This window comes from Heptranchias perlo, chromosome 36 (genome assembly GCF_035084215.1).
Source record: "Heptranchias perlo isolate sHepPer1 chromosome 36, sHepPer1.hap1, whole genome shotgun sequence".
Taxonomy (NCBI): Eukaryota; Metazoa; Chordata; class Chondrichthyes; order Hexanchiformes; family Hexanchidae; genus Heptranchias; species Heptranchias perlo.
The window spans coordinates 12174273-12199061 of record NC_090360.1 but is presented as its reverse complement, the minus strand read 5'-3'; the positions used below and the strand labels follow the sequence as shown (position 1 = coordinate 12199061).

General features: G+C 38.2%; 2 protein-coding genes across 5 annotated transcripts in view; one reads left to right on the top strand and one right to left on the bottom strand.

Annotated features, from left to right (window-relative positions):
* Positions 1-2551: 2551 nt before the first annotated feature.
* znf503 (zinc finger protein 503) lies at positions 2552-12689 on the bottom strand. Of its 3 annotated transcripts, none has more exons than XM_067972550.1 (3): positions 12623-12689; positions 6498-6705; positions 2552-6097 (listed from the first exon to the last, which is right to left on the bottom strand). In XM_067972550.1, the coding sequence occupies exons 2-3, from the start codon at positions 6576-6578 to the stop codon at positions 4634-4636; spliced, it is 1545 nt and encodes a 514-aa protein (XP_067828651.1). In that variant the 5' UTR covers positions 6579-6705; positions 12623-12689; the 3' UTR covers positions 2552-4633. The 3 variants fall into 3 exon arrangements, with proteins under 3 accessions (XP_067828651.1, XP_067828650.1, XP_067828649.1); XM_067972549.1 differs by lacking the exon at positions 12623-12689 and adding an exon at positions 12371-12539; XM_067972548.1 differs by lacking the exon at positions 12623-12689 and adding an exon at positions 9484-9597.
* Positions 12690-13126: 437 nt separating this feature from the next.
* lrmda (leucine rich melanocyte differentiation associated) overlaps positions 13127-24789 on the top strand; it is a 660838-nt gene continuing 649175 nt past the window's right edge. For both annotated transcript variants that reach the window (XM_067972552.1, XM_067972551.1), the window contains exon 1: positions 13127-13337. In XM_067972552.1, the coding sequence (XP_067828653.1) occupies positions 13296-13337 (42 nt within the window). In that variant the 5' untranslated portion in view covers positions 13127-13295. The remainder of the gene's footprint in view (positions 13338-24789) is intronic.

Below are 24789 nucleotides of genomic sequence, written 5' to 3'. Positions count from 1 at the left end.
GATGAGGGAAATGTGTTTCCTGTTAATGTGTGGTTCGGTTCATATGTTGAAACATGCCGGTTAATGGTTCCAGAAAAATTGTCGCATGGAAATGTTGTTTCATATAATATGAAAATACCATTAATGGTTCAGATTTGGGTTCCTTTTCATCTTGATGTTGTTCCAGTAGCAGGGGGTGAAGGAGACCCTGTCAGAGATTAGAGATTTAAAAAAAACCCCAATGTGCATATAGTGTCGAAGAAAAAAGATAATTTGCCCTCTTGTTTGTTTTCCAAAAGCGTTCAGAAGAAATCTCCCAACAAGATATAATTTATCCTTGACAACATGCTTGCGAAAAAAGGTGCTTCATTTACTGAACCCAATTTACTAATTTCAATTTCAAGTTTTGTATTAAAATAAAGCCGTTGTGATGCGGTCACGGCCACTTAGTAAATACTAAGCGTCAATGATGTTGTGGGATGTGCTTATATTCAGAGTTATATTCACTAAATGACGATTACAATTACAATATTTACAAATGTGTGCCTTTTTTGAAATATAAACGCCTGTACTTGACATACTTTTAGTTTCCAGATTACTGTTTTCCTGCAAGACCATATATCCGATTTAGATTCGTTCGCTGATTTTGCTGCACATTGTTTGCATGTCCACGGGTTAACTTTTAAAATTCATAGATTAATTACTGTTTACAGAAGAGTAACCTTTTTATTGGAAAATCTATGTGAAATTTTGAGGTGTTGAGAAGGTGCTGAGTTGCCTACAAGTTTTAAGGACGAGTAGTATAACTGCCTTGTAAATTCATTAACACATTGTCAAAACAGACGCACTATATACTACATGTGAGATGTTTGAATTATAGCATAACATATGTAAATTAATTCAAATGAGCAGGTTTCTTCCAGTGAAACACTTCCCTGTCTTCTTCGCTTTGGTGACCCATATAGCGAGATATCAAAGGATGTTATCAACTACATCAAACCAGCCACATTACATCCATGCACAACGTACTGATTCCAGTCCCGGCAGAGGAAAGGAAGAACAGTTTTATACTTTAGCGGCTTCACGTTAGTTAATGTGCAAAGTATTTGCTGTTGGGCCTTCTTTCCAAACGGACTGAACATTAAGATAGTCAAGAGGAAATTTTCATAAGTCCTAAGAATTTCGATTTTCAGAGACATTATTGTTTATTACATCGCATTATTTAAATAGTTACAGTACTGTATATGCAAAGAAACCCGAAATAGGTCGTTCCTGATTTTAAACAGTACCCATTATGTAAGCGTCAGATCGAAAGTTAATTGTGCAGGGCATTTAAAAACGTTCATATTTGGAAAACTGTGGGTAAAGGGTCTTCTAACCGTCATTTAAAAATGGAAGACGTTTATTTGTATACTTTATCGATTTTGTAATGTATTGAAGAATTAAATGAGTTCTGTGCGTTGTTAGACCAATCTATGGTGGCGCTGAGCCGAATGAGTCTTTGGTATCTGTTGAACTGATTCTGTTGGATGTGTTGAAGTGAATATATCGAGGTTGCCGAATTGAATCTTTGGGCTATGCTGATGTGAATTTGCACGCTGTCTTTTGATGTGATTTGCCCTTCTGCTGGTTGTCTTTTTGAAGCAGCTCTAGTCTCTGATCGATTCCGTGCGGGTGACGGCGACCAGCGGCTGCTGTCAGCTTGCGAAAGCATCCAGACTGACGGCACCATATCGGAGAAGAAACGCAGAAAAACTCGCACACTCACTCCATTAACACTTTCTCTTTTGCTATTTATAACCGTCAACCTCAAAACGAAACCAAAAAATATATAGGCACAATGCCTAATAACCTAAACAATCTCTGCATGAACCGATGAGTAATAAAAGGCCCTGCTTCAGAAGTATTTTTCAGGCTGAATGAACAAAGTGGCTAAAGCACCAAATGGTTCTTTAAAAAAGACTTGGATGGTCGCTGCTTCAAACTAAAACATTTAAAAGGTTATCCGAAGTGGTCATAGATAATCCACTACACTAACCTATAACAATGTCAATTTAAATGATATGAGTAAAACGAATATCGGACACATTTAATAATCAAATGGGTTTAAAATAATCACAATAGTGCACGTTTAAAAATAACAAAAGATTCTTATTAAGACCAAAAGCTTCTTAATTTGAGGTATCTTTAAGCGTTCCGAGTAATAAGGAGCATGAGCAATAGTCAGAAAAAATACAAACTATTTCTGTGTTAATGTGCCTAATTAGACTGCACAGGTTCTGTTGCAATTATCATATTTCCGCCACAGGAAAATAACTTGGAACAGTAATTATACTGTATCATGCATTTATAAAAGGTAAGTGTTTCTGCCATCTACTTTACCGAGAAACAAAGCCGGAGGGAGGGAAAAACTACCAGCCATGACGAGCCACTGAACAAATAAGTATATAAACATGGTTCAATAAAATGACAAATCGTCACTTAAAAAAAATCAATGATACCCCTGTCTATGCGATGTCGTATCACCTGCTGTCTTCTCTGTGAAAAAATAGCAGCAGTTAAGTTATTAAAATAAGTTTAGTTTCGTTTAATGTATAAGAAGGGTACAGTATATCCGTCATGATAATACTTCTTTGATTCACTTCAGTTCCCCGAATAGGTTGTTTGGACACACGCCCAATACCCCAGGTATAAGTAGCTGCTATTTATGTGTAATGTGCTCGTTTCGAATGAATTTTTTAAAGTGAGCAGTCATTGTAGGCTTCAAAGTACATACAGCGTTAAAACATCCCTTAGAAGATTCTTTAGAAAGATTATTTTAGTGGGTTTGAGTCTTTGTTAATGCACTAAGAATGTATATTACCTCAATTAGCATATAATGTGTTGCAAGTCATTTACCTCCTTGCGTACATTCCTTGGGATTAGACTGCTTTATATACCTTTTCAAAGCATCCGTTACAGACACCTTTTTTAAAAAAAATGTTGATTGCAAATTGTCATTTATTTAACATTTTAGTTATTTTTATGTGGAAGTAATTGTGCAATGTAAGTTTGTTAATCAGTTGGAAAAAGCGGAATTCTTTTAGCACTAACAAATTCAGTTTTCCGGCGCTTGACCAGCAACGTATTTCATACGTTAAGACTGACGAAGTTTGAAGAGAGGAAATATCTCATTTAGAGCTGGATATCTACCTATCTGAAGTAGATTTGCGTTCATTGAGAAAAGGCTTAACGGGAGCTTGCTTGCCATAACCTGGGCCAATGATTCCTCAGATTTGAAAATATTAATTTGCCTCTTAACGGGATTCTAGGAATACCATTTTGCATGTCCTTTCTCCTGCGTCAGATTTATGAAAACTGAAGTCAGGTTCGGTATGAAGTGACCAGCAGGTGAAAAAAATATTTACAACTATCGTGAAAAGTGACGGGTTGTTGTGGAACTGTTTTCATCCAAACATCTGGTACATTGATTGTCTCAATGATAATATGGGGTATTATAAACAAAGTGCATATAGCGTTACGAAGAGATTTACAATAAATTTTTATAAAACTGAATCGAAAAAGCAGGCCAGTTTGCATTTCAGTACTTTAAACTATAATTAGTTTGTATGTAGTAGGCGATTGATTTGTGCGGCTTTTTCTTCTGCTTCGGTGGAGGTGCATGTGGTGAGTTTGCAATTTCCCAGAGAGGAATATCTTCAATCTTAAAAAATGCGTTAATTGACCTTTAAGATTCTAAACGTTGGACTTGCACTTTATACAATGGAATATAAGAAAGGACAAGAGAATTTTAAAACTATAATAAACTAATATTTGCATCCTCAAGCGAAAAGGTGTCCTTGGTCAGAAATGAAACACTTTAAAAAAAACCTTGCACACTCATAGGAATGAGGAAAAAACTTGTAAAGTAGCAAAAACGTATTTGAAAACCTATATAATGCGAACTGAAGTTACAAATTGTAATCAAGTATTCATTTAATAACAAAATAAGACGGTCATATTTTTGAATAGCACTGCTTCTTATTTCCAGAATACATACAAAAAATACCAATTCTCTTTCCATGGTACACCTTAAAAATAATTGCAATTTGAAATTATAATGACAAGTTGGAATTTAGTAACAAACATGCATGTAAATTCTTTTCCAGGAGACATTAAATAAGAACGTACAATACAATCATAGCAATTTAAAAGAAACTTCGGAAAACCCCTATTTTTTTCTACACTGTGTTCCACGTTACCTATCAGTTTTTTTGTTAAGTAATGCACTTTGTTATGTTTTCCCCCGCTTGAAGCTAACATAAATAAATACAGCGTTCACGGAACCTGTCCATTGATGAACACCATGAAAGGTCCATTAAACTGCAATCTGCTTTGTGTGGGACTACCTGGATTGCATTTCAAAACTTTCAAAAAAACTATTTACATATCTTAATTTTCAAAACAATTCAATAGGATGAAATCTTTACGTATGTACTAATCGTTTCACCTTTGAGATGGCTGGTTTCACGACATTAAAAAAAATCAGATTGTATTATTTTAACATAAGAAAATTAGGTCAACATTTAAAAAAAAAACTTTTTCCTGACGGTTTTGAAATTGGACCCACATAAGCCTTCATCGCAATGCATATTGCAGCTTTGAATGTCTGTGTTCACTGATAGCCCAGTGCTGAAGCTGTGGTTAACCTCTGGCCGTAGAGTGCGTATGGAGAGTAATAGTGTCCTGTAGCCGGCACTGGTAGAGTGGTGACCGGCCCTGGAGCTCCATGGGTCGGCAGGGGGCTCTTCGCGTACGGGTGGTACCTGCTGCTGAGTCCTAAAGCGTGGGGGCTCCTTAGTGTGAGACCGCCAGGGCTCCCAGGCGCCCCTGTCGGTGGGAGGTGCATGTGACACGCCACGGCTGCTGCAGCTGCCGCCGCCGCCGCACTGCCCAGAGACGAACTTGGGTAACCGGCCATGAGTTTATCAGTCCCGCAGAAAGCAGTGTGCGTTCGCAAGTGGTTGAGCAGTTCCTCTGAGGTGCAAAATCGCTTGTCGCATGGTCCATTGGCCGAGACCCAATTGCAGATGTGTGGCTGGGGGTCGTTAGGTAGCATGAAGCCATAAGGGTACAAATGGTGTCCTGTCAGGGTTGGCGTTCCAGCGTTGCTGGACATGGACGTGTGGACGGCATGTAGAGGGTGTGAGGGGTAAACCAGAGGGTATCCAGACTTCAAAGCCGTGGGATCATGGGTACAAGAATTGCTGGCCGCCCCGGCGAGGTGAGCAGCGCAGTGATAACTTAGACAGTAGGGATCTCTGCAAAGACTGGCCGTCATCATTGAGGGTGGAGAGGCACCGGCTAATGGGCTGGAACCGGTAGGTTTACTGGAGAGGCCACAACCCAAAGAACTGGCCAGCTGAGCCGCTCCGACCAGGCTGGATTTGGCGTGATCCAAGCTGACGCCATGTGGTACAAATTGATGCGGATAGCCGGCGTAGGCTCCGAGAGTTCCTGGGTAGGTCATACTGGCTGGAGGCAAAGGAAAAACAGTCTGTCCGGGTTTATAGGGCGAAACAGGGGCAACAAGTCCAGAACCCAGAGCTGAAGTCTCCGAAGTAATGGGTTTTGAAACTGAAGTCTCCTGATGCTGATTCACCTCCACGTTTATCCCAGCACAACTGACACTAATCCGGTTGTGGCTGACGCTGGTGGTCGTGGAATTGTCTGTAGAGCTGTGTTTTACGGTGTCGATATCTTTCTTTTCCTGACTGTCAGTGCCTTTGCCCTCGGATGGCATGGGTGAAGAAGTGCTGGAATTTGGACTGCCTGTCCTTGGCGTGAATGGTTGGCAGGTGGCGCTAGGCACGCGGAAACCAGACTTTTCCCCAGAAACGCTGGAAGAGCCCGAGGAACTGGAATCCTTTTTCTCTGTGTGTTTGGAGTACGGTTTAAAACTCGACTTGTCTTCCACGCCAATGTCACTAAGTTTCAATGGAGCGGATTTTCCGGAGTCTTTATCACTTGTACCATTTGAAGTAACAGAAGTTAGCTTTGAGGATGGAGGGGGATCCGGCTTCCCAATCTGAGAACATGTTTGAGCCAAAAGTGCCAAAGGACTCTTCTTCGCATCGAGCTACAAGAAAATTAAATAAAAAATAAAAATAGTTTCCTCTGGCATAAGCATAATATATTATTTCATAGCCTTCCATTTTCCAGTAATAGCGAATTCATTGTCTAATTGTAAATATCGATATTATTACACGATTAACAATGCAGTAGCTACGTACACTAACCAATCTTTTAAAATCAACTATCATTACAGTAACTTGGTGGGTTAACATTTTGCCCAGACGTGTCCAAATTGATTGCTACGTTGTAGCGACCTCTCTTACAAAAGGATCGACGGATAAGAAAGGTACGGGTACGTGGGAAATTATTAACTCTCGTGTTTCCATGCATACATTATTTATAGTACAGATTAGATAATAAAATTGTACTGTATAACCAAAATTGCATAAACGTAAGAAACGTACCTCGATGGGACTTACGGGCGTAGATGGTAAAGGCTGTAAATACTCAGGATGCAAAATGTGTCCGGTGCGAGCTGTAAGCATTTTCAAAACCTTGATAGGAAGACGATTAGCTTGTCTTAAAGGGTCTGAGGGAGGTACGGAGTGGTAGAAAGGTTTGCTACTACTGTTTCCCCTGCTGCTGTTATTGCTGATTTCAGTCGCTGTAATTCTGTGGGTAGAGACGGAAGGCGATGTAATCATGACCTAACTGAACCAACACTCCGAGAGGGACTGTGCCGATCGAGGACGCTGTGGTTGCTTTCACTCACAGTACTGGAGACCCTGCCCAAATCCTGCACGGCGCTCATCAGACAGGCAGCACGACCGCTTAGCTACACACAACACAACATGCAACACACAATCTGGCCGTCAACACTTCAAACACCGAATTACTTTAAGATTAAAGCCTTTGCCGCCTTCCAATCAAATCACACAATGAGCACCGAACCCCGAGGTGATTGGAGGGTCAAGGGGATGTGATGTTAACTTTTTGTGTGTGTGTGTGTGTTGGTTATTGTGTGAAGGCGAAATTTTAGACTCCAGCATGTGACGATATTAAACCAATCCGGAGAGGGATCTCAATGTCACATGCTTTCAATTCAACACCCCCACCCCTCCAACTGTCAATTTCCCCAACCGCAATCAATCAGTTATTTGTCAGTCCTGTCAATCTGGGTTGATTTATGTCAGCTTTTGTTGCTGATTACAAGCCTGGTGTGACTTGAAAAAGAACGGCTTTTGAAAAGAGGCATTCAATTTAGGGAAATAAATCGTTCTCAGAGTAAACTCAATTTGTATGCGAACAAAAGGCGGACGCACTAGACCGCACTTCAATTCGCTTGAACGAATTATACACCTTCACTTCTTGTCATTAATGGCTTACTTTCCTGTTGAATATTTCTTCTTATGAAAAAGAACATTTTAAAAAATCTTAAATTGAGAAATCTCACCAGGTCGTCGCGGCAGACTACAAACAAAATGACATTATTGAGATCGTATCACCGATCAGTCAATCAGATGGTCACACGTAGGGGTGTTTGAAAAAGATTAAGATTGACATGTTGAAAGTCTTGACATGTTAAACCTGACAGCTAGAACAAATGATCGGCCTGATCAAAGTCACTGCTATAAAAGGTTCATAATACACGCATAAACTACGGTCGTGGTTTTTCACACAAACTGTATTGCACGTTACCACTTTTTGCAAAACAAGTAAACGTTCGCAGAAAAAATCTATCATAAAGTATGAGACTTCCGAAACGTGAAACTTTTTGCATATATTATTGCAAGTTTTTAATTTAAAAAAATGATAAACGGTTGTAAGATTTTGACTTCTGTTTGATGTTTTCTTCTTTTCACTGGCAAATGTATGTGCTAATCAATCTTTGCTTTTGTTTCCGGCCTCGACATGGTGGCCCACACAATCTACAACATTAACAAAAGGTCACTTGGAGATAAAAACACGTTTGACAAGTGAAGAACACGGAAAGTGCTGAGGGGTCGTTAGCAATTTATGAGATGGATTATCTATTCGGACTGAACCTCACTCAACTTGTCTTCTCAGTAAATAATACCACTTTAACATTTTCAAAAAATACACACAAACGATGTAAAAATTTCCAAACCGAAAATTGAGGCAAAAGTCCAATTTTACCAAATGCAAGGGAAACACATATAAGCAGTATATATACATAAATATAATCAAGACACCGTGGTTTGTCTGAAACCCTTTTAGACACTGAAGGCATAACAAAACCTGGCTACGGTCATCCCCGAATGATGCAGTGACTTTCACAAATTTATTAGCGTAATTTCCTTTTAAGTAATTATAATAAAATTTAAAAAGTATAAACGTATTTGTGAATTAGACTAGGAAGTCTATATGAAGATCTTTCTTTGAGTACAAGTGGAAAGTACATTACCAATACCTCCTAGGTATAAAGAGGATTCTTGTTACGTATTTTACTTAAATAATGTGGCAAAGGAAGCACAAATTTGTCCAGGTGTGTAATGGTGCTGGGAGAGAACTGAACGGTTCCCAAGTGGTGGGAGTAAATTCGATCTGCACAGAACAGTTCTTTTTAATGGCTCGTCAGGTTGATGGATGAAGTGCAGTAAACATTGAAACGCTGTACCTTCATTTGTGTTCATTTGCATTAACTGCTTGGAACAGCTGTTTTCCTTACTATACCATAGAGACGACTATCTGTTCTTGTTGTATTTGTCCTGCCTCCCGGTGAGAAATACTAAAAGATTAATTGCTTTAGGTGGAGTCGACTGTGGGAAGACTTTTCGGAGATTTGTTCACTTCAGTGCGAAGGGAGACTCAAGAAGCTGCGTGGTTTAAATAATAGTGTTTAGGTCTGCGTGCCTAGATACAGGGCGAGGGGAAAACGAACCAAATTAAAACGTCCACCAAACACACATCGGTTGTGCTTTCGATATACGACGGTAGGCACGTTTCCTTAGCACAATGCTTGAAGTTTAACAGAAAATAATGAAATACCAGGAAGTATTACATTATCCTTTCTAAAACACAAAAAGTAAATCTGGAGTTGAAGTGACCTGAACAGTCTTGCTTAGATCTCAAGTTTCTTTTCTGAGCGACACCATCTTTGTGTCGAAGTTACATTATTTTTTTCAAAGCAACCACATATTTCTTTTCATAATCATCACGATTTACCCCTTTTCACATTGTTGAAAGGGTAACATTCACCTACACGACTTATTTGGAAAATATACTGTACAAAATAAAGGAATGAGGATCCAGGAATTAAGTTAATTTAATTAAAAACTTGAACTATTAGAAAGATGTCCAACTTTTCCCACTTATCAGTTATTGGTAGAGACGTCAACGCGATTCGATTTGCACACAATGTAAGAGATTTATTATTTGGAAAAAAAGGCAGTAGTACATTTAAAAAGAAGTATTTGACCGTTCACGTACCCGGCTAATAAGTATTCAGACTCCCGGGCAATTGGGCAGCTTTTCAGACATAAAATGCCGCGGCTTCCTTTCATCTAACTTGGATGGAGGCGCTCAATTAAAAGCCTATCAGTTTGTAAGTAAATCAACGCCTATCAAACTTGTCACATCAAACAAAACGATTATTATTGCAACCCGCCTACCCTATTAATCTCTCTGTATGATAATCCGCTTGACAGGTCAGGTCAGATCTTGTAAATCCAGGGATGGATTTCAACAGCAAACGGATTGGAGCGAAGTTGGTTTTAAAGAAACAGTACGAGCCCCTTGTCTTAAATATAATGGGGAAAAGGCAAGATAATGTTAAACGTTTCGTGCTATTTTGAATAAATTTAGCTACATTGGGCTGCTGGGCCGCAGACATAGAATTTAGGGTTTGTTACATTACCACAATTCAATATTAGTTTCTAAAGAAACATTATGGAAAACTATGGCGAGAACTACTTAAGCGCAGATTTAATAAATTCATGTCTAATATACAGGCGGGACAGCTGATGTTCCCGCTTTTGTCCGTTCGCTTCCATCTAGAGTTGATGGAATGCAGACAAAATTCTTTTCACTCTGGAGCGATTATCACTTACTAAATCTAAGCTAATCTTTAAAATTACAGATGTAGATCGGAAATTCCATATCATCTGGATGTGAGTTCATTTGCCCTTCTAAATTATGCCGCGATCAGGTGTACACACAGAGGGAAGACCTACGCGCGTTTAGAACCATGAAATACATCAATATTTAATTGTTCTGTATTTTTTGTTGCGACAGGACTGGTTCATGTAAAATGTAAATCCATTTTTAGTGTATCGAAGCGCAGTTAAAATAGTTTTAAAAGTGAAAATATTTCACTTACCACGGTACCTGATTTTACCTACTAGTGGTCTGTGCAATAATAGTTACATTCAAGAGGGAAAAGTTTTTAAGTTTGCAGGAATAATAGAAACCAAGTCTTACTTTCGGGTATGCAATTTAATTCCAATGTATTGAAATAAGAAAAAATGTATCCCTTTCCTATTAAGAGCAACAGTAATTTTAAAATTGTTGTTGGTGGACGAGCGGAATTCTGTATACTTTCCCAAAATCTCAGTGATGGTGAAATTTGTATTTACCTTATTGAAGAACCCATATCTCCTTGGGATTCATGATTTGATTTGTACCTTGCGCTTGAATCAGAACTTTTGTACTCGGTTATATAGTTGATAGTACCGTACAATTAGAAAGTTGTGTTGTGTATACGTATTTAAATCTTAACGTTTCATAAAACCAAATAATTGAAATATTGTCAATTTTAATATAGCTTAAATTTACTTAAAAGAAGCATCTGTTGGTAGATAATTTACTTAAGGTTTATTGAAATGACATTTGAAGCCATAAAATTCTGGCGAATGTAGAATACTTAGCTTATTACTGACGTTAGCCATTTCAAACAATGGTTTTTAATAATGAAGAGGAAAATCAGAATTACTCGTTGATTTTTAGAAATTTTAGTTATTTTAAGATATTGCAATCATCCATCATGAACAACAGGGTAACCGTCTTTATTGTTCAAAGATTTCCTAAAAAAAGTGAGTTGGATCTGATAACAGTACTGAAGAAAAATTGTCAAATCTAAACAATTCCAAATTGTTCTGTAGAGAGAGCGAGAGCAACAGTTTTTAGACATAGAAGTACATCCTCACTACTTCAAAACGATTATTAAGCAGAAGAAAACATAAAACGAACCACAGAAAGCGCGAAGATCTGAATGTCATCGTACTGAGTTTTACTGATACATCGGAATAGTTACTTGCAGGAAAGGGAACTTGGGGGTGGTTTCCTGGAATATTTAAAAAATAAAATCTACAGAATAAACTTTGCTTTATAAATTGAATTGTAAACGTGCGGATTTTACAGCGTTATGCGCGAATTAGGTTCGTTATAAAAGGTGTTTATTCCAGTGTAAAATTCCACAAGTGTCAAGCATGCTAAAATGGTGAAAACTGTAAAAATCTCTCTTCCTTTTGTTGATTTGAAAGACGTGATAGATCACGTTCCGCCTTACAGTAAATCTGTAGAATGATTCATAATGATATAATTCATACATAAACGTGTCTTGAAGATCAGAGCGCAGCTAAAAATATGCAAAGGGTTGTTTGATTGATAACAGGGTTGCTGTTTTTCTGCAAGCCTGTCAAACGTTGACACAATGCTTGAGTTATTAGGGCAGTGTAGGGCGCCCATAAATTTTCAACGTCAGGGAAAAAGTAACAGCGGCTTTCTTTATTGTCTAGATGACAGATGGGTCTCAGTACAAGACAGCAAATACTTCGTATTACCCTAAATGGGAATACATTTTTCGTGGCTATAATTCATGATTTTTAAATAGAAAGTTTGAAGTACGTGCCTATATTTTATAGTACTGACATATTTATGAATCACTCACCGCATGCAAATATAATTATTGCTGGAAACAAGTGACAAGCAAGTTAGTATGTCCGATGCTGGTGGAACGAGATTTTAAAAAATATCAATTTAACAATCAACATTGTTATCTGTACAGTTACTTTGTTGTACAGCAGAGGTGCTTTAACGATTTATATGTAGCAGCTGAAACATACTGTTATCAACATGATCCAAATGTGGAAATATAAAGCGTGCCATTAAATCGATTAGAACGGTCATCTTATTGCAAGAGAAGAAGATTGATTTTTTTTGTTGAAAATTAACATATTTCCGAAACAACAACTCATCTTTATACCAATAAACTGCTATAATACAGCAGCAGGACTGTACAGATGCGACCAGTTACAATAACAACCTGGCAAACACGCTGATATATTTCAGGCACGCGGACAAATACCAAAATTCATACCTGATTATTAATAGTCGGTTACAAACAATTTTAATGTCGATTCTATTCTGAAATGTACATATCGTACACATATTCCTTCTGTTACAAAGACATCACTGTCGTTGCTGTATCTCCGAATAGCTCAACACAGAAGGGATTTCGTATTCATTCCTAAAATTTTAATTACCACTTTCTGAACAACCGGACCAATGAAAAGAAGTAGACTTCATGCATCAAACTTACTTATGTTAAATATCAGTGTAATAGGCTTACATTAGTAGCTAGTAGGAGCTGAGATTGGGTCAGTATTCTGCAGTGCCAGACTTCCGCATGCGCTCCGCTGATGGGGCGGGAAGGGAAGTTTTTCTTTTTTCCCTGGGGGAGGGGGGAGGGGGAACTCGGTTTGATGGTCCATTCTGCACTATTGCATGCATGACTTCTACTTAAATGACACGAAAGATAGATTAGTTCGACTCAGTCGTGAAATACAAATATGATATATTTTTGAGAGGCGAAATATTTTGCAGCAAACTATGTCAGTAGAGTACAAACCAATATCAGGGATCTCGTTCTCTTTAGGCTCAAGAATTACGACTACTAATTAAGATTTAAGGTTGTATACAACATTTGCAAAAAATCGCCTAGCTAAACAAACTTCCCATATACAGTTTTTACAAAAAGGTATTGTATCACAATTGTGAAAGCTTTGCTTTTCTAAGTCCCTTTGCTCCTCCTTTTCTACACTGACTTCCGCTCCGAATCAGCTGACAAGAGTGCGGAAGTGTAGTACTCCTGTATATTTACATATGCAGGTCGTTGCTCCGGCATAGCGGTACTTCCAAACAAACCTTATATAATATATAGAACTGTGGCTGACAACTTGAATAGCCGTGAAAATAAAGCAAACATCGACATTATCAGTCTTTTATAAATTAGCACGTCAGTGATGGCGAGCAACGATTTAGGGATCGTTGTTGATGGAACTCAAGTAAGTGTGAAGTATTTTAAACACTTGCCTTTACTTACACAGAACAAAAGAAATCGACCTTTTACAACACTAGTTCACATGTTAGGTACACTGTACATTTTAATGTTTTGTATTCTTTAGTTATTTTTGCAGTTTGTAACAGTTCTTTTTTCGGGGTTTTACCACTTTATGATGTCAGCTGACTAGTTGCAGAGCCATATGCTCATCTGCAAAGATGCTGAATTTCTTGATATTGTGAACTATTAGTAAGAATTTATGAGCTAGAACTTCCATCCAATCATTATGGATGGGCAGAAAGCCATAGTCTTAGTATGTTATTGAAATTACATTTATGTGCTTTCCATTTGGAAAAAAAGTTTTTTTTCTCTTTGGCAGTTTATTTTACTAATAAATGAAGTGCATGTAATCATATGTGCTAGATAATTTCAGTACTTGCAATGGGCAAGTCTCGTCCCTGATTCCCAATACTTTCAGATATGTCAAAGCAGCAGTACAAGAGAGCGCAGGTTCAGCATTATGAAGGATACATTTAGGACATTCCCCAGGAAGTGTTTCTTTACATATTTAGTGATCAACAGCTGGAATGGATTGCCATAAGGGTGGGTGAGGGCAGGACACCTGTCTCATGTAAGGAAGAGCTTGATGTTCGAATGTAAAAAGTTAGGATTGGTTTCTGAGATGATGAAACCAAGTGGGCCAAACCTGTCTTGTGATTAATATTTTTGGTTGTGTGTGTAAAACATCTCGTTAGCAAAACATTTTGCAACATTTTAGTTTCTATTTGTCTAGCTCTTACATTTGTCCAATTGTTAAATTTTTAGTTTTTGAACAGAAGTAATTCTGATAAATGAAGCCATTTCCATTTGCACAGCAGTAGCTGAGATGAGAACTGCCTTATTCAGTTACAGGTCATGAATATTTAAAATGTGATTCACTTCAACATCCTTTCCACTTTTGTCTTTCTCTGTTATGTTCCACATAAAGCACTTTAAACAACATGTGTTAATAACCTTATCAGTGGAGTTAGCTAGGCGATTTTTTGCAAATGTTCCTGAGCCCAAGAATGTTAAGAAGCTGGTTTACATAGTAGAGCTATGACCAATATCCCAATATGCTTCAGCTGTGTGCATTAGTGCCCAGTATTTGTGCACAGTTGCTTTTCAAGAATTAGTAATCTTTAATAATTTTCCTCAGGCTTCTCTCTCATTTTGCAAAATGTCTTTACTGTGATGCTGCAAATGGAAGTTCACTCCCATTAGCAGCAGTATGATAAACAATGCATCATTGCTACACATGATCTGAGACCAACCAGAATAGATGGTTTCTGTGTGCACTTTTTGGAAGCAACACTGCCTTTTGTATGGCAATATAACCACAAAGGCTCTTGCTGGCAGTCAGCCATGTTTTCTGGTTGCTGTCAGGTGGTACTGATCAATGAAATGGCTTTGTGTTTATTGGCCTTTCTTCAGTCATTGGGGAAGGCAGGGAGACCTGAATCCATTATGTCAGTGACAGATTGCAAATCTGTCTTATTTCAAGACTCTGGCCCCCAAAACGTGCAGGCATTTGATGAACTCTCACGTAACTTTGGCAGGAATTCAGTAGAATGCCTGGAAAATAGGTGCGAATCCAGATGTGCCAGGTCCCTTTCTTTGCTTGAAGTTTCCACAGGGCCTTGTGAAGGGAGAGGATAGGAGATTGGGACTGAGCAACTCCCACCCTCTCCCTTCTGGACAGCAGTAGGTTCCAGAGTTTCTTGCCTCTAAGGGCTGTTGGTGCTTGCTTGAGCTGTACCTCTGGTGGCATGGATGTCCACTGGGCCCAAGCTAATTAGTTGTCTTTCCTTGACCCCGCATACTTTGGCAGTGTCAGTATTAGAGAGTACCAGCTGGCATAACTTGGGATTGCGGCCCTTGCAAAGGGACCTCTATATTTTAATACTTCGTTACAGAAATTCATAGTTTGGCTGTATTGTGACAAATTTTGAAGTGTTTCCGTTGATGTTTTAGAAGGGTAGGTTGTTTTTCTGCATCAAAGGAAATGCACATTATGACTAGAGTGTTGATGTCACTTCAAAGCGGATTGTCTGACCCTGATGAAGTGGATTGCTTAACTATTATCAAAGATGATTGTCATTAATGAAGTTGACCAGCCCACCTGGGACGGCTGTCACTCTTTGTATCAGTGAAACTTTGTTTCACATGTGTAAACAGGAAAATCCTAAGGAAGTTTCTATGCATATGCATATACACGGCACTTTGGTTGGCAATATTGTTTAAATGAGAAGGGTACCTCTTTTTCTAAATCTTTTTGCCTACAAAGATTTTTCAGACTACAAAGCAAAGAAGAGGTATTAGGGTCTTGATTCAAGGATTCTTCAGTGAATCTCTGCTTCATCCTGCATTTAACGAACTGGGAAAAGTGTAACACCTCATAACTATCCAATTTTACATAAAAACTTTGCATCACAGATGTTAGTCCAAAGTATAATAGAGAGCTGGAATTTGGAGACATTTTATTGTTTTGTAACAGATTCTACAAGTTAAATGAGAAACAGTGTAATTTATTGATTTGTTTTTACTTTTTCTAATTTTACTAATAAACTTGATTGCTAGTTGTAGTCTGAGATATATGTTCTTTTTAGGGTGTTATTTTTCCATCAGTTGGAGAGCTCTGGAGTTAAATGTATTACTGAGAATCATAGAAAGGTTACAGCACGGAAGGAGGCCATTCAGCCCATCGAGTCCATGCCGGCTCTATGCAAGAGCAATCCAGCTAGTCCCACTCCCCTGCCCTATCCCTGTAGCCCTGCAAATGTTTTCCTTTCAAGTTCTTATCCAGTTCCCTTTTTGAAGGCCAAGATTGAATCTGCCTCCACCACCCACTCTGGCAGTGCATTCCAGATCCTAACCACTTGCTGTATAAAAACATTTTCCTTATATCACCTTTGGTTCTTTTGCCAATCACCTTAAATCTATGTCTGCTGGTTCTTGACCCTTCCGCCAATAGGAACAGCTTCTCTCTATCTACTCTGTTTAGACCCATCATGATTTGCATACCTCCATCAAATCTCCTCTCAACCCCTCTGTTGCAAGAATAACTCCAGCTTCTCCAGCCTATCAACATAACTAAAGTCCTTCATCCCTGGGATCATTCTAGTAAATCTCGTCTGCACTCTCTCTAAGGCCATCACATCTTCCCTGAAGTGCGGTGCCCAAAACTGGACACAATACTCCAGTTGTGGCCGAACCAGTGTTTTATAAAGGTTCATCATGACTTCCTTGCTTTTGTACTCTATGCCTCTAGTTATAAAGCCCAGGATCCCATATGGTTTCTTAACCACTTTCTCAACCTGCCCAGCCACCTTCAACAATTTGTGTACATATACCCCTCGATCTCTCTGTTTCTGTACCCCTTTTAGAATTGTGCCCTTTGGTTTCTATGTAAAGTCAAGTTACTACATGTGTAAGGTCAAGTTTCTGTTTATACAAAGCATAGGCCTGCCTGTGGAAGTAGTCCTTTGTGCTGGGTATGTGAAAAGTATTTGGAAGAATGCCTGAATCATAACAGCATGGATATCCTCAGTCATTGAGGTATGCTTGGAGGTCAGAAACAGTTATATATCGTGACCTGTGCATGCGCAGTTGTTTTAGCATTGTTCCAACAGTGGTGGAATCTGCTCCTCATTATAGAGGTGGTTTCCACAGCACTGGGACCCTAAGGCAGTGATGCAGAACTATTTCTTGAAGTAGTTCTACAAAGTAAAAAGGGCTAATGATCTGCTGGAGAACTGCTTAATGGAAGGAAATGTTTAAATGAAATTTTAGGTTCGAAGTAAATTGTATAATGCCCTGCCTTCAAATCTATTTTCAAGCTGGTGTTTTTTTTTTCCTATCAAATACTCAAAACGTGCCGCATTATTGACGTATATTACTGTTTAGCTATTTTTGTTTTGTAAGAATGTATTTTGTGTTTCTGTTTAAATGTTTTTACTTCAGTGAAGAAACTACCAACACTAATTTAACTAATACGGTTATGTGTTCTTAAACTGTGAGTTTAGTTAGATTTTTAACTACTAGAAGGAAACTTTTTTTGCTTTTAGTTAAGAGCTAAAACTGATGTGCTGTATTGTCAGTGTTAGAAAAGGGAGTGGTAAAATAGGAAGGACCATGATGAGTGGGATAACTGACTTTTACACCCCGCCCCTTCGTCTCGAATTAAACAAGGGACAAAAATAGCACCCTGCTGCTGCCCTAGCTGAGATCCAACCAGTATTTGACCTGGGAACTCGTGGCCTGAATGGCTCAGCGCACTAGATAAACTTGGAAATTCATCAGAGAAGCACCAGTTCTACTTTTCGTCCAGGAGCTAGACATCAGATTACTGGCTTTGACTTTACCTTTTTAATTGCTTTTTAAATTGTTTGTTAGAATGGAAGTGGACCACGTGTGTACCAACAGGTATGCATTGTGTCCTGCCACTCCTTAGCACAGAGTTTTGATACTCATATGAATTGTGCTGTATGTGCATTCAGTCCATAGCTGTGAATTGTCTTTCAAGGACGAGCTGTTCTAGAACTGATTTGAGTTAATAATTTGATGGAGTGTGTGCCAACTAATTGGACCTGGAGTAAACCTAAAGAAAATAAAGAACTTGAATTTATATCGCACCTTTTCATGTCCTTGGAATGTTCCAAAGTGCTTTACAACCAATTAATTACTTTTGAGATGCAGTTGCTGCTGTTATGTAAGCAAAAAATGAATTAAGATTACTGGAAACCCAACTTTAACAATTATTGTGAACTCAGTGATGGTATAAACAGCATTTTAAGGTATGAACAGCATTTCTACTTGTGTTGTTACAAGTAAAACTAATCAATAGTGTTATTGTCGTTTTTAGTATGTAACTTGCATTGTCCTCCAGAGATGAGACTGAACAATGTCTGTGTCACTTGCCAATTCATAGGTGATTTATTTTAAAAAGTTGTAATGCAAATTCAACAGATTTTGGAGTGATTGTAGAAGTTATTCATTTTAGTTAGAACCATAGAAGGGAATCTATGATTCTGTTGAATATAATTCACTGTAAAAAAAAATATTCTTGAAAATGGTGCAGCATTTTAGTATTTTTTCTGTCCATCAATATTCATATGAAAAAATGTGCCAGATAGAGATTAAATTAATTCCAGTAATTACCAAAAATTGCTGTATAACTGTCTACGAATTTGGGATACAAGTTATTGAGTCCTGCAATGCGGAAATTAATTTGAATCGTATTATTTGCCAGAGGTGTTTATAATTGCAACACAGAATATTCTAACATTACAGATTGCTTTGATAGCAGTTGTTTAATCTGCTCTGATATTACCACTATCGATTTTAAAGAATTAGCCTTATTAGGTAGTCATGGAAATATAATTTTTTTGAATGGTTCCACATTGGAGGGTGCCAGGGTAGGTAGAATCTGGACCAGGAGCTAAAAGGTCCTGGTTTTGAATCCTAGCAGGGTTCACTCAGCCTTCCATCCATCTTAGGTGGATAAAATAACTACGAGCCTTGTCAGCCTTATGTGTTATGAGCCTTGGCTCAGTGGTAGCTCTCTCGCCTATGAGTTAGAAGCTTGTGGGTTCAAGCCCCACTCCGGAAATTGGCTGGCAGTTCAATACAGTACTGAGGGAATGCTAACTGTCAGAGATGTCGTCTTTTGATGAGACGTTAAATGAGGGCCCCGTCTGTCCTTTGAGGTGGACGTAGAAAATCCTATGGCATTAATTGAAGAAGAGCCGGGAGTGCTTCTGGTGTCCTGCCAACAGTTATCCCTCAATCAACATCAGTAAAACAGTTTTTAATTGTTTGCGGGACCTTGCTGTGTGGAAATTGACTCCTGTGTTTTCTTACATTACAACAGTGACTACACTTCACTACATTTCATTGGATTTGAAACACTTTGGGACGTCTTGAGGTCCTGAAATGTGCTATATAAATGCAAGTTCTTTCTTCTTGACCACATCTTAGGATGTGTGGGGAGAAAGTGGGCAGATATAGGGACTCTGTGCAGTGCTTGCTACACTGGTATGAACTTGAGTTCTACAATTCAATGAATCAGGGAAAAATGTACAGTGCAGTTGTTTGTTGAAGGTGCAAACTTTGGGGATACTTTGGTATGTTATGCTGATCTAAGATATCTTTCTTACTATTGATGTGGAGATGCCAGTGATGGACTGGGGTTGACAATTGTAAACAATTTTACAACACCAAGTTATAGTCCAACAATTTTATTTTTAATCCCACAAGCTTTCGGAGGCTTCCTCCTTCCTCAGGTGAACGGTGTGGAAATAACATTTCTTACTATTGATAGTAACAAACTGACATAACTATTCTGTTTGTCAAATCTTTGATCTTAGCTACCAGTTGTACAGTTTGCAATTGATCATTATTCCGCATCTGTGTGAGGCAGAATTGCATAAACCTCTACTGTATAAGGTATAATGGATTATACTCTTGGTGGGTCCAAGTTTATGGAACTAAGTTGTAATGTGTACTGGCGCTGCACTGTATCTTAAAATGGTAATTAGAGATTTAATTCTGGGTTTTTATAGGTACAGTAGTAGGAGTAACTGAAACGCTAATTATGTTATTGAAGCAGAGTCCTTATTTGTAAACATTAGATCGACTGGATATTTCTTTTACCTATGCTTGATCTTGCAGGAAATGAAATTAATGAAGAAGTACATGTTTACAGCCAGCAATTACTGTAGTGTCTGTGCTTCATAGTTTATGGGCCATTGTTGACATCCATTTCGCTGAAGAATAAAGGGTTCTGACTGTAGACTGTATTCTTGGTCAAACTGGTCTGTTAATGACAAGTGGGATTGAACAGAGGACAGATCATTGGATGAGTCAAGCCTTGCTCATTAATTGATCCTACACTTAATCTTGCTTGTTGAGAAACGATCTGTTCTCTTTAGAATGTGATAGTAATGCTGAATGCTCCTCAAGTGCCTGTTTGCCTTTTTGTGTCTGTCTATATATCTTTGCATTTGCTGTATTTAATAACAACATCGCTGTATGATTTAGGTCCTTTAGTATAACTATGTGAAAGGTTTCAAAATGTCAAATGTGCATTTGTGTTTTAATCTACATGGTAGTTGATGACTTTTGTGTTAATTTCCAAAGTTGATGTCAATGTAGAATTGGAAAATGTATGAAACTGTTGAAGATTCTTTAATTCACATTATAGTCTGAATAAACAAAACTGTTGTTTTTCAGAGCATGAATGCTACTGCAGGAATCAAATTTATGTGAGCAAATGCAAAAGTTAATGGTCTTTAATTATACTTAATTTTCAATTTTCCCTATTTGGTTATTTGTTTACACATCACGCTACTAATATGCTGTACTTTTTTTCATAAGACATTTATTTCCTAAACATTTTTGTTGGGGAACCCTTTGCACTCTTCCAAGTTGACCTATGTCATGTATTAATTTCAACTGAGCATAGCCAAGAGACCTGTTTTCAGGCCTAAGCGGTTGCTACTATGTAACTGTTCCTTGATGTGAGATCAGCCTGCAGATTCGTATTTTTCTCCATGGGTAAACGCCTGGTTCCACCTTGTCCCTCTTCCTGATAAGACTGAGATAGGGTCTCATCATGTTAGGAATCAGAGCAAAGCATACCTTAGTACTTCACTGTTCAATGAGTGGGAGCTTGAGTGTGCTTTACCGTGATGTTTCTTGTTTTCTGAATGTTACTATTTCTTTATCAACAGTTTGAAGATCTTTTTAAGCTTTTCACTTTTTCTTTCTGTATTCCACAACTATTGATGTTGATAAGAGATGCACTGTATGACAGTTTATTTTCAGGATCAAAGATTGTTAAGTATTCTTTTGGTTTCCTTCAGATTGAGGGAAATGGAACCAGAAGAGTACCATTTTATACTTTTTCATTTCTATCACTTGAATCATCCTTTGACCTTTGAAGTAAAAGTGCCAATTTGTCAAATCATGAGCAGTTTTTGTACTGGAAGCTAGGTTGAGACTCGTCAAACTCATTTTCTTACAGCCATCAGAGAGAGGAAACTTTCATCTTTTGAGTCTGGTCTGGATTCAAATGTGCATCTCAGCAGTGAAAGGACCACATGCTTAATTTATTGCACCAGGCAGTCCCCCAATTGAATCCTTTTTAATACAGTCATTCTAATTAGTATCAACTATACTGTACTTGTAGTGGACAGTATATGCAGTATAGGGTTACTTCAAGGTGCTATGTCTAAAATGGGAATAACAAATGAAAAAATACAGAAAATATAATTGGATTCTTGGACCAAAATGCTAAATCTGATTGTCAGCGAGAATATTTTCATGGTTGTGTATTAGTTGATATTGAAGTGGAATAGTATTCAGTGAGGGAAGTCGGTAAGCAAAAGAATAGAGACAATGACCTGGCTGGGGCTGCATATAATGGGAAACCTGCTTGTAGAAGAAAATGCTGGCCGGTACCATAAACAAATGGAAAAACAGCAGTATTTTCAATTATTATAATAATAATAATAGCAACAACCAGAATCTGTTAAAACAGCAGCAATATAAAAGTGGCGATAGAATGCATTCACCAGCCCATTGAATTAATTGTTTACTAATTTGCTAATCTCAATAATCTCTGTTGCAGAGATTTTCATGAACTTGTATACAACATAGAATGTCATGTTCTTGTTTCGTAGGCTGTTAATGTCATTAAATCTTAGAGAAAAGTTTCACATAACCTTGATCCATTTTGAGTAATGGATTTTTGAGCTGTCTTCTCCCATTCTCACTGGTCTGTTAGTAAATTTATTGATTTGAAATTGTATGCCCCATGCAGGAGAAAAGGGGAGTCATTTATATATGATGTTTCTTTGTGCATTTTCAATGTTAAAGTCTAAAAATTTCTGTGCAGGTGTGATGCCCAGTTTATGACACATTTAAAATTTTTCTCTTTCACACCTCTCCATTTTCACCTCCCAGTCCTTCCAAGCAGCTATGGTCAGTCTTGGTGTAAATAATACATTTTCACCATAAGCCACACAACTACTATGAATTGCTATCTATCTCATTTGTAGCACAAGTAATTCAATGTTGTCATATTGTCCAAAAACAAGGAACCATTAATAGCAATTTCAGCTCTATTGATGTAAATTACCCTTAAACTGAATTTTCGTATGAACTGTCATTGCTTGCTCTAAGGTGTCTTGGGTTGGCTACTTGAATAAAACTATTATCAAACTTTTCAAATGTGCAGGAATGCTTTTAGGTTTTTTTTTCCTTTTTGTAGTTTTTACCATTCCAGGTACTGTTGGTGAAACAATAGATGAAGTTGTCAGTATTAGAGTACCGTTCCTATTCATTTTCATTGTTGGTTGGGTCTCCTGCACAGATGGACTGATGTGTCGGTCTGTGGTTGATCTTTGTTTATCTGCACAATTGTTCTTGTTTTGGGGTTTTGTCATTACCATTAGGAGGCTGTGAGAATTTGCCCATGTTTAGCTAGCAATGACGAAATTGTTTAGGCCATTACCAACCCTAAAGTTTGTAGGGCCAATAATGACAATTTAAATTTCAATAATAATCATAATAGAATCCTAACAAAATTGTATTAATCCTGTTACTTTCAAAGTGGGTGGTCAATTGATTCATATAAATATTGTTTATGTAGTTCCTAATGCTATATGGCACTGCTCGTTGTTGGTGGTCCAAATGATCATTGAGTCTGGATTTTTTTTAATAACTGTGCCAAAATATAATTTGATTGCAATTTTGAGATATCTGCAATATCTTGTGTGTACTGCATTCAATTAATGTGTTTAAAGCCCAGCATCGAGACAGTATTTTCAAATGTTATTGGCTCCCACCTTGCACCCTCCATAAACTTGAGCTCATCCAAAACTCTAGCCCGTATCCTAACTTGCACCAAGTCCCGTTCACCCATCACCCCTGTGCTCGCTGACCTACGTTGGCTCCCAGTCTGGCAATGCCTCGATTTAAAAAAAAAAAAAATTTTCATCCTTGTTTTCAAATCCCTCCTTGGCCTCACCCCTCCCTATCACTGTAGCCTCCTCCAGCCCTACAAACACCTGAGATCTCCGCGCTGCCCCAATTTAAATCGCTCCACCATTGGTGGCCGTACCTTCAGCTGCCTAGGCACTAAGCTCTGGAATTCCCTTCCTAAACCTTTCCCCCTCTCTAACTCTCCTCCTTTTAAGACGATCTTTAAAACCTACTTCATTGACCAAGCCTTTGGTCACCTGTCTTGATATCTCCTTATGTGGCTTAGTATGGAATTTTAAAGGAGGAATGGGTGGCAGAGGTGTTTAGGAGGGAATTCCAGATCATGGGGCCGGGAAACTGAAGGCATGGCCGCCAAAGTCAGAGGAACGAAGAGTTTGGGCGGAGGGGTGGATGTGGGAAATTACAGTGATTGAGAGGAGTGAGGCCATGGAGGGATTTAAGCACAAGGATGAAAATATTAAATTTGGATCATCCTTTAATGTCCAAGGGATGGTGGCTGGAGCTTGCACATAAAAATACGCTGTTCATTATACTTCCACTTGCCCATAGACTTTCTATGAGCTTTTGCATGGCAAGTTCCTCGAAATTAGAGATCCAAAAAGCATGGCACACTCCACAGGGCATCTGGGAATTGTGTGAATGGAGCAAGCAGTTGTGTATCTCTTTAACCAATCAGATTGAAGAATCGTTAATGAGCAGTGCAAAGTCAGAATGAGGAAGTGTAAAGTAGAATAGTGAATTCATGTCAAATCAGTTACAGAAAGCGAAATTGAGAAGGAAAGAAAGATTGAATTAAGTGACGGAAAAAAAAGTAAAAATAAAAATATTATTTTTTTTAATGTCCAACAATAATTAAAATCCGAAGGAATGAGATTCCACACTTGTAAAGGTTAATTTTCAATGCCAGAGAGGTTGTTTGGCAGTAATTAAGACTCACCATGCTATTAGAAGGGTACTTAGACTTGAAATGCCTTGACTTAACTTTTTTTTTGGCGCGTTTAGTCCATACCTATCAGGTAAGTACAGGAACTTCACACCGTTTGGGGAGCCAGACAGCGAGATGCCATTTTCATGCAGCTTTTGGAGGAGCACCGCATTTCTGCCAGCAACTTCTGGATTTCCATGTTTAACTGCGCATGTGTGGCCGCCGGAAGTTACTGTCTGATTCGCACGTGAATGACGATGAACGCTGTTAGCCTCGTGGTTATTTTAATGGCAAAATCTGGCCCATTCTCTTTCAAAGGATCAATAATTCAATTATTTTTTTAGAACAAACCTCCTGGATGACTTGTATACATTTTCTTGCTCTCGTGCAGACAGCTTGTCTCTCTTTGAAACTGTTGACAATCCCTAAACAGTATCATGTATTTGACTACCCCAGACACCAGGACAAAGAACCTCTTTTGAAA

Coding starts and splice junctions, on each gene's coding strand:
- znf503 (XM_067972548.1), bottom strand. CDS start 9,557: ATGAAAGGAAGCCGCGGCATTTTATGTCTGAAAAGCTGCCCAATTGCC. Junction 6,706..9,483: donor TCTGAATACTTATTAGCCGG/GTACGTGAACGG, acceptor CTCTACCCACAG/AATTACAGCGACTGAAATCA. Junction 6,098..6,497: donor CGCCCGTAAGTCCCATCGAG/GTACGTTTCTTA, acceptor ATTTTCTTGTAG/CTCGATGCGAAGAAGAGTCC.